Here is a 13,795-nt window from a genome sequence, read left to right on the forward strand (position 1 = left end):
TGGATTTTAGCCACAAGCCATAAACACGAGTTCAATCCTGCAGCAGGTTTCCGACTCCTGCATCAGATGTGGCACTTTTACCCTTGACAGCAATGAGGTTTTAATGCCTTCCATCCCTCTTTTCATTTCGCGATAGTCAGACTGTTAGCATCTGCCTCCAGTTTAATCACCGGGCCTGTTGTATCAATCACAAGGTTTTACCACAGACATGAGGCCGGTACCAGAACCAGCGTCTAATCTAAAGATGTTTACATCAATTAAACTGGTGTTCGTTTGAAGATAGAAGACATGCAAACACTCTCCATATGTTGCATGTTTACAATGATGTTGTTCGCTAAAGACAGCTTTGGTTAGCTGTGCAGATCACGAAAACCATGTTTAGTCTAAAAACGCATACACGTTCATCCATATTAACTGGTTATTTTATTAATACTCAAGACAGGCATTCATGGCTTTAGGTTCTAGTTCTCTCAACATAGATTGAACCTTATAATACAGTACCGAGGTCATGATCTGACCCTACAAAAACGGTATTTTTCTTGTGGTCCATCTGAGGCAATGTTATGGTTTCCCTTTCAAAAGGTTTGCCAAGTAGAACCCATTTGAAAGACTACATATGCTTCCAAAAGAACTTTGCAGAACCATTATTCCTAAGAGCATAGGAATTACGTTACAGTTATTTAGCAGACGCTCTTATCCAGATTGACGTACAACGTACCCAGAGCAGCCTGGGGAGCAGTTGGGGGTTAGGTGCCTTGCTCAAGGGTATTTCTGCCATACCTGCTGGTCCAAGGAATTGAACTGGCAACCTTTTGGTCCCAATACTGCTTCTCTAACCATTAGGCCATGGGTTCCCTTTCAAAAGATTTGCCAAGTGGAACCCATTTGATGAAAGGCTACATATGCTTCCAAAAGAACTTTGCAGAACCATTACAACTAAGAGTATAGGAATTACATTAGTTATTTTGCAGACGCTCTTATCCAGAGCAACGTACAACATCCCCAGAGCAGCCTGGGGTTAGGTGCCTTTCTTAAGTGCACTTCAGCCATTCCTGCTGGTCCAAAGAATTGAACTGGTGACCTTTTGGTCCCAAAGCTGCTTCTCTAATCATTAGGCCGTGGGTTCCCTTTCAAATGGTTTGCCAAGTAGAACCCATTTGATGAAAGGCTACATATGCTTTCAAAAGAACTCTGCAGAACCATTATTCCTAAGAGCGTAGGAATTACATTACAGTTATTTAGCAGACACTCTTATCCAGAGTGAAGTACAACATCCCCAGAGCAGCCTGGGATTAGGTGCCTTGCTCAAGGGTATTTCAGCCATTCCCGCTGGTCCAAGGAATTGAACTGGTGACCTTTTGGTCCCAACGCTGCTTCTCTAACCATTAGGCCATGGCTTCCCCGTAATATGCCTCTACTGTTCTGGGTCTCCAGCAACATCACTGCTTGGTTATCATTTGCCTATAGTATTGACCAAAAAGCGAAGTGGTTCTCCAGCCTAGACGGAGTTCCATCACAAGCACAGGCTCCAGATCAGTGGGAAAAGGATTGTCAGTGTTTTCATCTGAGAACCTGTCCTTGACTCTTTTCTTTGAAAAGGTTATCCCTCTGGAGAAAGGTTTTATGTGTAACAGACAAGATTCTGTCTTTTCTATCAGACCGGATTTCAGATAGGATCTCTTTAAGAAGCCTTAACTATAAAAAGAATTCATAAGAAACCTAATTTGGTGCACTTGAGACCCTCAGGCACTAGGAGGTACGTGATCAACCTTGGCCATATGGCCATTAAATTAACCAAGATGTGGGGCAGTTCTATGGCTCAGACCAAGTTCCAACACCAGTGCAGGTTCTGGGACACTGGAAACTGGGTCTACTCTATTATTAAAAAGGTTCGAATTAGAATTCTTTCGAATTAGAATTCTTTCGAATTAGAATTTGTTTCATTGGGGGAAACCCTTAAAGATTTCATTTATTTACAGTGGAGGGTTTTCCCATCAGATAAGGTTCAGTTTAAAAAGCTCAGAACCCTTAACCATCCAAAGAACACTCGAGGAACCTTTCTATTTTTTCAAAGAATACAAGTAAGAGCAGTTCTCAGTTGTTAACCATTCTCTGATGGACAGCATGTGCAAAAGCTGAGTTGGCAAAACCATGCCAGTGTTCCCTCACCACGTGTCCTCGGTGGGCCATGAGGATGGCGAAGTTGGTGAGGTGACTACACGAGCAAGTGGTGTGGGTCTTGTTTGTCTCTAGGAGTTTGCATCCCTGAGTGGACCAGTATCCCATCATGCTCCTCTCCGAGTAGTTCCAGAACGAGCAGTTTGGGTTGAAGTAGTTCTCGGTCTGAAAAGCAACCAGAAGATCACGATCAATAATGAGTATAGGCAATTTACACTTCATATGACGTGCCTTACGTTGAAGTCTCCCTACACCATTTTCTACTTACATCAAGGTGTTCGAGTGTGAAGACAACAGGCTCGGAGACGAAGATGCGACTGGACTCCTTGTTGATGGAAGCAGACAGGATGTGGGAGTTGACGGTGAGTGTGTGGTTCCTCACGCCTCCTCCTTCACTCACCAGCCTGAGGGTGGCATTCTCCGTGGTCAGAAAATGCCCAAGGTGTTTGTAGAGCACAAAGACCAGCTTTGCAACACCTGCATTCCAGGAAGAGTTAATTACAGCTCAGGAAGATGATAGTTAAATCCAATGTAGGTCATGTTCGGAATAAAAGACATCTGGGAGAAAATAATCATAATCAACAACGGGGTGGTATGGGACAACAGGATGCTGCTCACTACAAAGCATAGTTACAGATACCATCCTGACCCTGATTATATTCCAATAACAGCACATCCTGAAGTGTTTTCGTCCCCCTTGTACCACAAAAATTTGCCAAGGATTGTGATTCTAGTGCATCAATTAATGAATGACGGATTAGAGTTTTTATCCTTACTTTGTCCAAGTCAGCAATGTCCAAGCAAGTTCCTATTATTACTTATGTTATACATTTTATAAGGCGAACAAAAGTGCAACTTGTCATGTTACAAGAAAACCACAATATGCAAGACTGAAGAATTTCCCACGGTGGAAAACATACCGACGGTTTTGAAGCGCTCATACTGGAGACTCCTTCCATAAACATCTCTGGAGAGAAATCCTACTGATAACTACTGATTATTATTCTATTCACATTCACTGGATATGAGCAATCGCATGCTCTGACTGGCTACTCTACTTCTAGGATATCAGCTCATATGAGTAGAGAAAAACTAAATGGCGGCACGTTACTGAACCAACCGAGGATGAAATAAAAACTCTACTCGAAAACCAACCCCCCCCCAAAAAAACAAAACAAAAAAAAGCAACAAAATATGCAATAAAAGTATTTGATGGTAAGAACATATCTTTTTTATTTTTCAATAATTATTATTAGCATTTTTTCACAAACTGCTCCTGTCATTTCGCCGGTTTGTTGACACTCTCAGCAGAAATGATTTTGTCGGATGTTTTGGATAAAGTTTTTATTTAACGAATTTGCAAAAAATAAAAATGCTCCATTTCTCAAAATCCAGTGAATGTGGATAGAATATACAACCCCGATTCCAAAAAAGTTGGGACAAAGTACAAATTGTAAATAAAAATGGAATGCAATAATTTACAAATCTCAAAAACTGATATTGTATTCACAATAGAACATAGACAACATATCAAATGTCGAAAGTGAGACATTTTGAAATTTCATGCCAAATATTGGCTCATTTGAAATTTCATGACAGCAACACATCTCAAAAAAGTTGGGACAGGGGCAATAAGAGGCTGGAAAAGTTAAAGGTACAAAAAAGGAACAGCTGGAGGACCAAATTGCAACTCATTAGGTCAATTGGCAATAGGTCATTAACATGACTGGGTATAAAAAGAGCATCTTGGAGTGGCAGCGGTTCTCAGAAGTAAAGATGGGAAGAGGATCACCAATCCCCCTAATTCTGCGCCGACAAATAGTGGAGCAATATCAGAAAGGAGTTCGACAGTGTAAAATTGCAAAGAGTTTGAACATATCATCATCTACAGTGCATAATATCATCAAAAGATTCAGAGAATCTGGAAGAATCTCTGTGCGTAAGGGTCAAGGCCGGAAAACCATACTGGGTGCCCGTGATCTTCGGGCCCTTAGACGGCACTGCATCACATACAGGCATGCTTCTGTATTGGGAATCACAAAATGGGCTCAGGAATATTTCCAGAGAACATTATCTGTGAACACAATTCACCGTGCCATCCGCCGTTGCCAGCTAAAACTCTATAGTTCAAAGAAGAAGCCGTATCTAAACATGATCCAGAAGCGCAGACGTCTTCTCTGGGTCAAGGCTCATTTAAAATGGACTGTGGCAAAGTGGAAAACTGTTCTGTGGTCAGACGAATCAAAATGTGAAGTTCTTTATGGAAATCAGGGATGCCGTGTCATTCGAACTAAAGAGGAGAAGGACGACCTAAGTTGTTATCAGCGCTCAGTTCAGAAGCCTGCATCTCTGATGGTATGGGGTTGCATTAGTGCATGTGGCATGGGCAGCTTACACATCTGGAAAGACACCATCAATGCTGAAAGGTATATCCAGGTTCTAGAGCAACATATGCTCCCATCCAGACGACGTCTCTTTCAGGGAAGACCTTGCATTTTCCAACATGACAATGCCAAACCACAAACTGCATCAATTACAGCATCATGGCTGCGTAGAAGAAGGGTCCGGGTACTGAACTGGCCAGCCTGCAGTCCAGATCTTTCACCCATAGAAAACATTTGGCGCATCATAAAACGGAAGATCCGACAAAGAAGACCTAAGACAGTTGAGCAACTAGAATCCGACATTAGACAAGAATGGGTTAACATTCCTATCCCTAAACTTGAGCAACTTGTCTCCTCGGTCCCCAGACGTTTACAGACTGTTGTAAAGAGAAAAGGGGATGTCTCACAGTGATAAACATGGCCTTGTCCCAACTTTTTTGAGATGTGTTGTTGTCATGGAATGTAAAATCACCTAATTTTTCTCTTTAAATGATACATTTTCTCAGTTTAAACATTTGATATGTCATCTATGTTCTATTCTGAATAAAATATGGAATTTTGAAACTTCCACATCATTGCATTCCGTTTTTATTTACAATTTGTACTTCGTCCCAACTTTTTTGGAATCGGGGTTGTATATGTTATTTACCAGCTGGGAGGTCCGTATGAAATACCGTGACCGAAGTCTTGAAAGTACTGAGCGAGGCCCTCTGGGCCGAGGTCACGGTATTTCACCATACGGACCGACCTTAAGCTGGTAAATAATATAATTATTTTTTTCTTTTCCAAATTCTAACAGAAAACGAGAGCGCCCGAAAGGGAAAACCGAGCCGAGCTGCCATTTTGAATCCTCATTCACGGCTGTAATGCAAATTACTTCCTCCTCGGTATACAAGTGCACTTCCATGGCAGGAAAAAAACTACATTTTACCGCCTATGTAGTCCCCTATTTATACAAATAGGAGTCATTCAGGATTCAGCCATGTTTTTGCTCGGCGTTAGCAACAGTTAGAGGTTTTTAGCTTTCTCCTGAAATGTTTTCTTTTATTTCTTCTTCCTCAGGGTAGTAAAACTCGCTTTCGCTGTGAACACTGTCGTTATCGCTATCCATGCTGTAAAATTAATGCTATTCTCCTGAGAAATGCTGGCAAAAATTTAAGATTTTTGATAATCTTATTAAAAAAAACGATAAATGTTGACAAAAAATTCTACTATGTTTGTTGTTGTTGTGAACAAACGAGTCGCCAGGGGTCCGTACCGTACCCACTCACCAGCCAATTAGAGCGCAGAATTTGATGGAAACCGCACCACGAAAAAAATAAAAAACAGTTATTCCACTCAATCTCGTCGTGCTACGCGCCTCACCAGCTATCGGCTCATGTACGACTCGATATCGTGGAATAACTGCTAATTAGTCTCAGATTAAGTGCCGCATCCACCATTAAAATCCTTTGAATTTGATATCGGACCTGTGATATGAATTTCAGCTGAACTAAACTCACCGGCCACTTTATTAGGAACACCCGTACATCCACCTGCTGTTTGATGCAGTTCTTTAATCAGCCAGTCTCTTGATCCAGAAACTCATGCAGATACAAATCAAGAGCTTCAAGTTCATGTTCACTCGTTTCAAACATCAAAACGGGAAAAATTGTGATCTCAAAGTGTGACTTTCTTTCACTGCGGCATGGGTGTTGGTTTGAGCCAGATGGTTTGAGTTGGTTTGAGTATTTCAGAAACTGCTGATCTCCTGGGGTTTTCACACACAACAGTCTCTCGAGTTTACACAGAATGGTGCGAGAAACAAAAAACATCGAGCGAGTGAATGAGCAACAGTTCTGTGGGTGGAAACAAACGCCTTGTTGATAAGAGAGCATACATGTCAACCTATACGGAATGTCCATATTTTATACGGATTTGATTTAATAAACGTAGTATACGGGCGTATAAATAAAGTTATACGGATTCTTTAAAAAAAATTCAATATTTATTTAGAGCTATAATCAATTCCCACGAGCGCATAACATTTACAAACGTACTGTACACCACAGACAGCCAGTAAAGAGTCTTATGAAATCGCGCGTTATCTTGTGGTAGCGAGACTTCGTTCCACTTTTGATCATGCGCACACCGCATTGCGAGAATCCCGCCAACCGTGAAGTCATAGACATATAAACATAGACGCCGCCTTCTGCGTAGAATCATACGTCATCCTCGCCGCCATATTGGATGTGGCAAAGTGGAGATTCTTCAACCGTCTCTGGTATAGCGTCTAGACAGTAGCCGAGAATAAAGATGCCTCATTCATGTGCTGCATTTAACTGTACCAACAGGTTTACCGCCCAAACGAGATCACATGGGATTACCTTTCACAGGTGAGACTGGAAAAATACTTTTCATTGTATTTGGTCATTATAACGTAATTTTACGAACAGATTTTCCTGACTTTGTGGCTAATATGAAGTCTCGCGCATAATAGCCGCTCAGTGAAACCTGTCTCCAAACAACGAAGTATTTCCTTCGTAACTACGCTGATAACACTTTGTGTTTTTGTCAAACATTGGAGCTTTGTATTCATTCTGAAGGTTTATTGTTATTAATATTGAATAAAAAGTAACTGGGATATATCATTGTTAATTATCATTCAAATTTTAGGTAAATTATTTTAATTTGCATCTTATACGGATTTTATAAGGGAAATACGGATTTTGGAGGTTGGTTATACAGGTTTGATTGACCAAAGGTTGACATGTATGAGAGAGGTCAGAGGAAAATGGATAGATTGGTTCGAGCTTTTTTGCCAGGAAGGATATAGCAACTCTTTACAACCGTGGTGAGCAGAAAAGCATCTCAGCATGCAACAGCAGAAGAACACATTGGGTTCCAGTCCTACAGCCAAGAACAGGAGTCTTAGAATCAAGAACAAGTTCCTATTAAAGCAGCCGCTGACTGTATATTACACTCATATTTCATGAGATGTGACTGGAAATGATGCTGATGCTAGAACTATTTTCGACTTCCTCATCATGTTCTACTGTGATATCAGTATACCATCACACAGCAGCACATCTCAGTGACGATACACACGATCCCCAACTGCTGTGAGGTCTTTGCACTGGTAGGATCATAATCCAGTTTAATTCTTCATTACACACACACACAGGAGGATTACAGTCTTAAATTACAGTCTTGAGGAAGGGATGCGTGCACTGGTTTTACTTTCGTCGAGTTGATTTAGCAGCCTAGCACTCACACGCTGACGTCATTTGGACAACCGAACCCGTTTGTCATGGTTTATACGGGGATGAAATTTCACTCAACGCTTCAAAGCTTTGCTTCTTGAGGACACTGTTCCCAAAACAAACAAACAAAGACCAAGACATAATCTCTATTTTGTGTGACAACATGAATCCAAAGATCTGTGGCTCATGTTACGCCGGTTGTCGCAATTTTTGGACATCTCAGAAAGTATTGTGTAAGATTAGCGTTTATATGGGTGGGATGTGAAATTTTGAGCGAAGTTGAAAAGAAAATTTGTCCGATGTCCTCGTAAAGCCATTCACATGATGAAATGACTGACAGTTTCACATCTCCGCTTTGTCAGGTAGCTGTCCGACGACGTGATCGGTGTGTGAGTAAATCCTTACACATGATCACATGATCGTTGAAGGGCGATTCCAAGGCGAGATTTAAAAAAAAAAAGCAAATGAAAACATTTTCACATTGTTTCAGTGTAATTAATATATTTATGTTTTTTCAAACTTTATGATTTCGTCTTTTTTAAACGTTTGCCAGAATTCAGTCACAGTAACATCCGTTGGGATTTCCCAGAATGCCACCTATATAATAATGTATAGAGATGTCTACAACCTCTGTAGGCGGTTTTCTCCACCTACACAGTTGGTCTGTGCCAGCTACTCGACCCCAGAAAAAAATTAAAAAACTTGCCTTTCAATGTTCAAGCAATTTCAATCGCCTCCACTGCCCATAATTTGCTGCAAATCCAATTATTCCGCCATGAAATTGTCTTCTATTCGGGTCTAACATGACCGGAAGCGATGCCATATTTGTTGATCGATTCTCGTGCTCTGACTGGCTGAGCCGGACCATGTGACCACACCGTAGCATATGTAGTTATGTTACCAATCCAGACAGCGTACTACAGAGGGTAACTGAGAAAGCCAAGCCCAGACACATCTGGAGGGAAATTTCATACATATTTTGCAAGTATTTTTCACAGCATGTAAATTTAAAAATTTTCTGGGAGGGCATGCCCCCAGTAGCTTCGCTGTTGCAAATTCCAGAGCCGCCTACTACTTTTTCTTTAGCCGGCTACTTCGGATTTTCTGGAGAACTCTGAATGCATGCCTCAAGATCCAGCCGAACTTGCTGATTAGACGGATTTGAAGACACAGGGACAGATCCAGCCCAAGAATCTGACAGATGCACATTTGCATAAATAGTTTCACTCATTTTACCACGTTGCTATGGATTTTCACAGGGGCGTAGAGCACATTGAGCCCTTTCCGAAGAGGGCAGCCACAGCCTGCTACGACCGTGGCTTGGCCCGCTATTCACTCCCGAACCCCCTGCGGGAGTGTGGCTCACCGAAAACTTTAATATGAGCCCTGGCTCCAGCCACACGCACACGAAGGGATTTAAAAATGCATAACTCAGCCACCGAAAGTCTTAACTCTGTCAAACCTTACAGGTACATCCCTCTCCCTGAGACCTTTCGAAACAGCCCAGGCTTGGCCCACTATGACCGCGGTTCGACCCGCTATTCGCTCCTGAATCCCCCGCAGGAGTGCGGCTCACCGAAAACTTTAATATGAGCCCTGGCTCCAGCCGCACGCACACGCAGGGATTTAAAAATGCATAACTCAGCCACCGAACGTCCTAGCTCCATCAAACTTTACAGGTACATCCCTCTCCCTGAGACCTTTCGAAACAGCCCAGGCTTGGCCCACTATGACCGCGGCTCGACCCGCTATTCGCTCCCGAATCCCCCGCGGGAGTGCGGCTCACCGAAAACTTTAATATGAGCCCTGGCTCCAGCCGCACGCACACGAAGGGATTTAAAAATTCATAACTCAGCCATCGAATGTCCTAGCTCCATCAAACTTTACAGGTACATCCCTCTCCCTGAGACCTTTGGAAACAGCCCAGGCTTGGCCCACTATGACCGCGGCTCGACCCGCTATTCGCTCCCGAATCCCCCGCGGGAGTGCGGCTCAACGAAAACTTTAATATGAGCCCTGGCTCCAGCCGCACACATGCAGGGATTTAAAAATTCATAACTTGGCCACCGAAAGTCCCAGCCCCGCCAAACTTTACAGGCACATCCCTCTCCCTGAGGCCTTTCGAAACAGCCCAGGCCTGGCCTGCTATGACTATGGCTCGGCCCGTTATTTGTGGTGAATTTCGACTTCTTTCTGGAGCATTTTATTGGTTTGGCCTAGATTCTTTGTCTCAGGCCACGCTACACAAAGCATCATGAGAATACAGGTTATTAGGTCAGGTAAGCATCACCTCTTACCACAGGTGGTTGGATCATGAACCATTGGTTTGTCGGTTGAGCGTGGCGATAGCCCATGTAGCCAACTAGTGGTAAAGTAAACCAACGCCCTGTGACCGATGCCAAGTGTTGCACATATTTCAGACCGATGCATTGGTCTGGATCCGTCCCTGGAAGACAGTCCAGGTGGGTGTGGCCTAGGATACTAAGAAACACTTTTGATTGACATGCTCTGTTTGAGGAACTTATCTCTAAACAGTCTTCATGATTGTGGACGCACCAAACAGCCTAAACAACGAGACTCAACAATGTTCACCCTGACATGTCCAGTACAAACAAACCAAATCACAATTATCTCTGTTTGTTTGTCTCCGATTAGCTTTCGCTTGTTAATTCGCTCATCATTTTGCACAGAAAATGCAATAACAGAATGTTTTTGTCAGAATGAACACATAATTTTGGTGAAATATCTGTAGGTGGTGTGAGTCACACCAGTCTTGTGATTGATCAAGACGAAGCTTACACAACCTTTATCCAAGATTAAGCTTAAAGATTTTTTGGGAAAAACATGGAAATTCATTATTTGTTTCGACTCTGTGCTGCATGGTGAGTCCTACAAGACCAGCATTAACCTAATTAGAAAGCAATCACAGTCTTGGATTCTCTGGAGCTTTAAGCGTCTGAAACTGAGCCATGGCTCAATTCGATTTCACTCACCGTTCTTGCTGTTTAATTTGACTGTGTTGGCGGGGAGCTGGATGGTGGCACCTCCTTTGCTTGTCTGCGGAAACTTGAAATCCTGAACATGGCCGTCTGTGCTCAACACGTACACGTCCAACACTGTGGGAAAGAGAAAAACAGGACAGACAGCCATCAGCATGACAGGAAAAATTTTATATCCATATAAATATTGGAGAAATACAGTACTGTGTAAAAGTCTTAGGCGCATGTAAAGAAATGCTGTAGAGCAAAAATAGCTTCGGAATAATGAAATGAAATGTTTCAACATTAAAAAAATACTATAAAGCCATAATAAATGAAACAAAGTCAATATTTGGTGTGAGACGAAATTCCCTTTGCTTAAAAAATAGTAGTCTCAGGTACAATGAGTGCAGTTTTATGTGGAAATGAGCTGTAGGTTTTACTGAGCGTCTTCCAGAACCAGACACAGTTCTTCTGGACACTTTGACTGTCACACTCGCTTCTTCATTTTGCACCAAAAACCCAGCAGCCTTCATCGTTTTCTTTTTTAATCTGAAAAGTGCTCTCTTATGTAATATGCTGCTCAGATACAAACATTTTTTTTTCCGGTAACATTTAATTTTGCGCTGGAAAATGAAAAGACGTTTGGCCTCTAAAATGTTTTTGTACCGACTCGATAATGTAGAAGTCATAAAATAGAAATCCATAACAAAGTTTGAATGAAAAAAAAAAAGGGGGCCAAAGACTTTTGCACAGTACTGTGTGTATATCTATATTTCTATATATGACTTGGCCAAAGATAACCAGAAATGAGACATAGCAAAATATTTCTTTATTTTATTATTATCTTTGCCAAGTGTGTTGGAGGACGTTATGTTTTTGCCTCTGTTGGTTTGTTAGCTTGTTCCCAATGTAACTCAAAAAGTAGTGAACCAATTTGGATGAAATTTGGAGGAAAGGTGACCCATGGGCCAAGGAACAATTGATTAGATTCCAGTGAAAATCCGGATCTGTATACGGATCCAGGAATTTTTTTGCCTGTTCCCAACGTAACTCAACAAGCAGTGAACTGATTTGGATGAAACTTGGTGGACAGCTTGAGTATTATCCAAGGTTCAAGTGATTTGATTTTGATGTTGATAATACTGTATGTGGCTTGGTGGAGGTATGGACGCTACCGAGTGTCCTTTGATGTAGAACTGCTGGTAATAAAAGTAACACCAGTATCACATTCACTGACACTTCAGTTCTCAACAAGATCAGCTGTGAGCTACTGCTCGCTTACGTATCCCCCCGCTCTCGCTTATATCAGAATGCAAGCAATCAGAGGAATAGGACACTTATTATGAATGTTGACTTCAACAAATATTTAACCCTGAAATAAGTAAGTAAAGAGCCGTGTCTCTCCCCAGGGATTTCAAATAGTATCCTGGTAAACCGTCATTTTGAAATAGCATTTTGCTTCTTGAAATAGCATCAAAATCCACACTCTATGTTTCGTAAATACATTCAGTCGGTAAACAGGAAGTCGATGTGTGACAGACCTGAAAACGGTATACATGGTATAGAACCCCAAGCTGAAGCTCGATACCAAATATCAAGCAGTTGTGATTTGTAGTTGCTCAGAAAAGTGTTACGAAAATTTTGTAAATCCACGCTATATGTTTCGTAAATACATTCAGTCGGTAAACAGGAAGTCGATGTGCAGCAGACCTGAAAACGGTATACACGGTATAGAACCCCAAGCTGAAGCTTGATACCAAATATCAAGCAGTTGTGATTTGTAGTTGCTCAGAAAAGTCTCATCTCATCTCATTATCTCTTGCCGCTTTATCCTTGTACAGGGTCGCAGGCAAGCTGGAGCCTATCCCAGCTGACTACGGGCGAAAGGCGGGGTACACCCTGGACAAGTCGCCAGGTCATCACAGGGCTGACACATAGACACAGACAACCATTCACACTCATATTCACACCTACGGTCAATTTAGAGTCACCAGTTAACCTAACCTGTATGTCTTTGGACTGTGGGGGAAACCGGAGCACCCGGAGGAAACCCACGCGGACACGGGGAGAACATGCAAACTCCACACAGAAAGGCCCTCGCCGGCCCCGGGGCTCGAACCCAGGACTTTCTTGCTGTGAGGCGACAGCGCTAACCACTACACCACCGTGCCGCCCGCTCAGAAAAGTGTTATGAAAATTTTGTAAATCCATGCTATATGTTTCGTAAATACACTCAGTCAGTAAACAGGAACAGGAGCACTGACAAAAAGGGACTGTGAAGTGAAATGGCGTAGAACTAAATTCAGCCAAATGGTGGTGTCCATTAGAGGAACGCAGTCCTGGAATACACTGCCAGCTCATATCAGGCTGTGTGACAACATCAACACCTTCAAAATGACCCTTAAACAGTGGCTGAAAATAAGCCAGACCTGCTCCCATTAATGATCTTAATTTCCAGGTGTATATTGTGAACTTGGTTTTACTTTCTGTACTTTTATATGTATTTTGTGTTTGTGATGTATGAGTATAATGTCTGCATGTTTTGTGATGTTGTATTGTTTGTTTTATGATACTGTCTTAGGACAACGGATGAAATTTAGCAACTATGCTAACTCCGGCATATTTATATTGATGTTTTTTACTGATGTATTGATTAATGTGCAATGTCCGAATCAAATAAATGGAATAAAATGAAAAAATGAAATGTGCTACAGACCTGAAAATGGTACATGGTATAGAACCCCAAGCTGAAGCTCGATACCAAGTACCAAGTAGCTATGATTTGTGGTTGCTGAGAAAAAGGGTGTTTCAAACAGACGGAGACACGGACGGACGGATGGAAGGACAGAGGCAAAAATCCAGTAACGCCCCCCCGGAATGGGGGTATAATAACTGGAAGTGTTACTCCTCACTATGCATACCAACTATCCAATATACATATTTTGTAAAAATCTTTTCATTTTTGCAGCTTAAAGGTAACTTTGAAGGTAACTATGGCAAAGAGAGCATG

At 42.0% G+C, this 13,795-nt stretch overlaps 1 protein-coding gene across 13 annotated transcripts in view; it reads right to left on the bottom strand.

Annotated features, from left to right (window-relative positions):
* LOC132875318 (adhesion G protein-coupled receptor L2-like) overlaps positions 1-13,795 on the bottom strand; it is a 407,634-nt gene that overhangs the window by 178,206 nt on the left and 215,633 nt on the right. For all 13 annotated transcript variants that reach the window (XR_009651878.1, XR_009651883.1, XM_060912544.1 and 10 more), the window contains 3 exons: positions 10,798-10,920; positions 2,447-2,655; positions 2,170-2,343 (listed from right to left, as the gene is read on the bottom strand). Coding sequence is in view for 11 of the 13 variants with exons in the window: in XM_060912544.1 (XP_060768527.1) it covers positions 2,170-2,343; positions 2,447-2,655; positions 10,798-10,920 (506 nt within the window). In the remaining 2 variants the exon portion in view is untranslated. The remainder of the gene's footprint in view (positions 1-2,169; positions 2,344-2,446; positions 2,656-10,797; positions 10,921-13,795) is intronic.

This window comes from Neoarius graeffei, chromosome 1, assembly GCF_027579695.1.
Source record: "Neoarius graeffei isolate fNeoGra1 chromosome 1, fNeoGra1.pri, whole genome shotgun sequence".
Taxonomy (NCBI): Eukaryota; Metazoa; Chordata; class Actinopteri; order Siluriformes; family Ariidae; genus Neoarius; species Neoarius graeffei.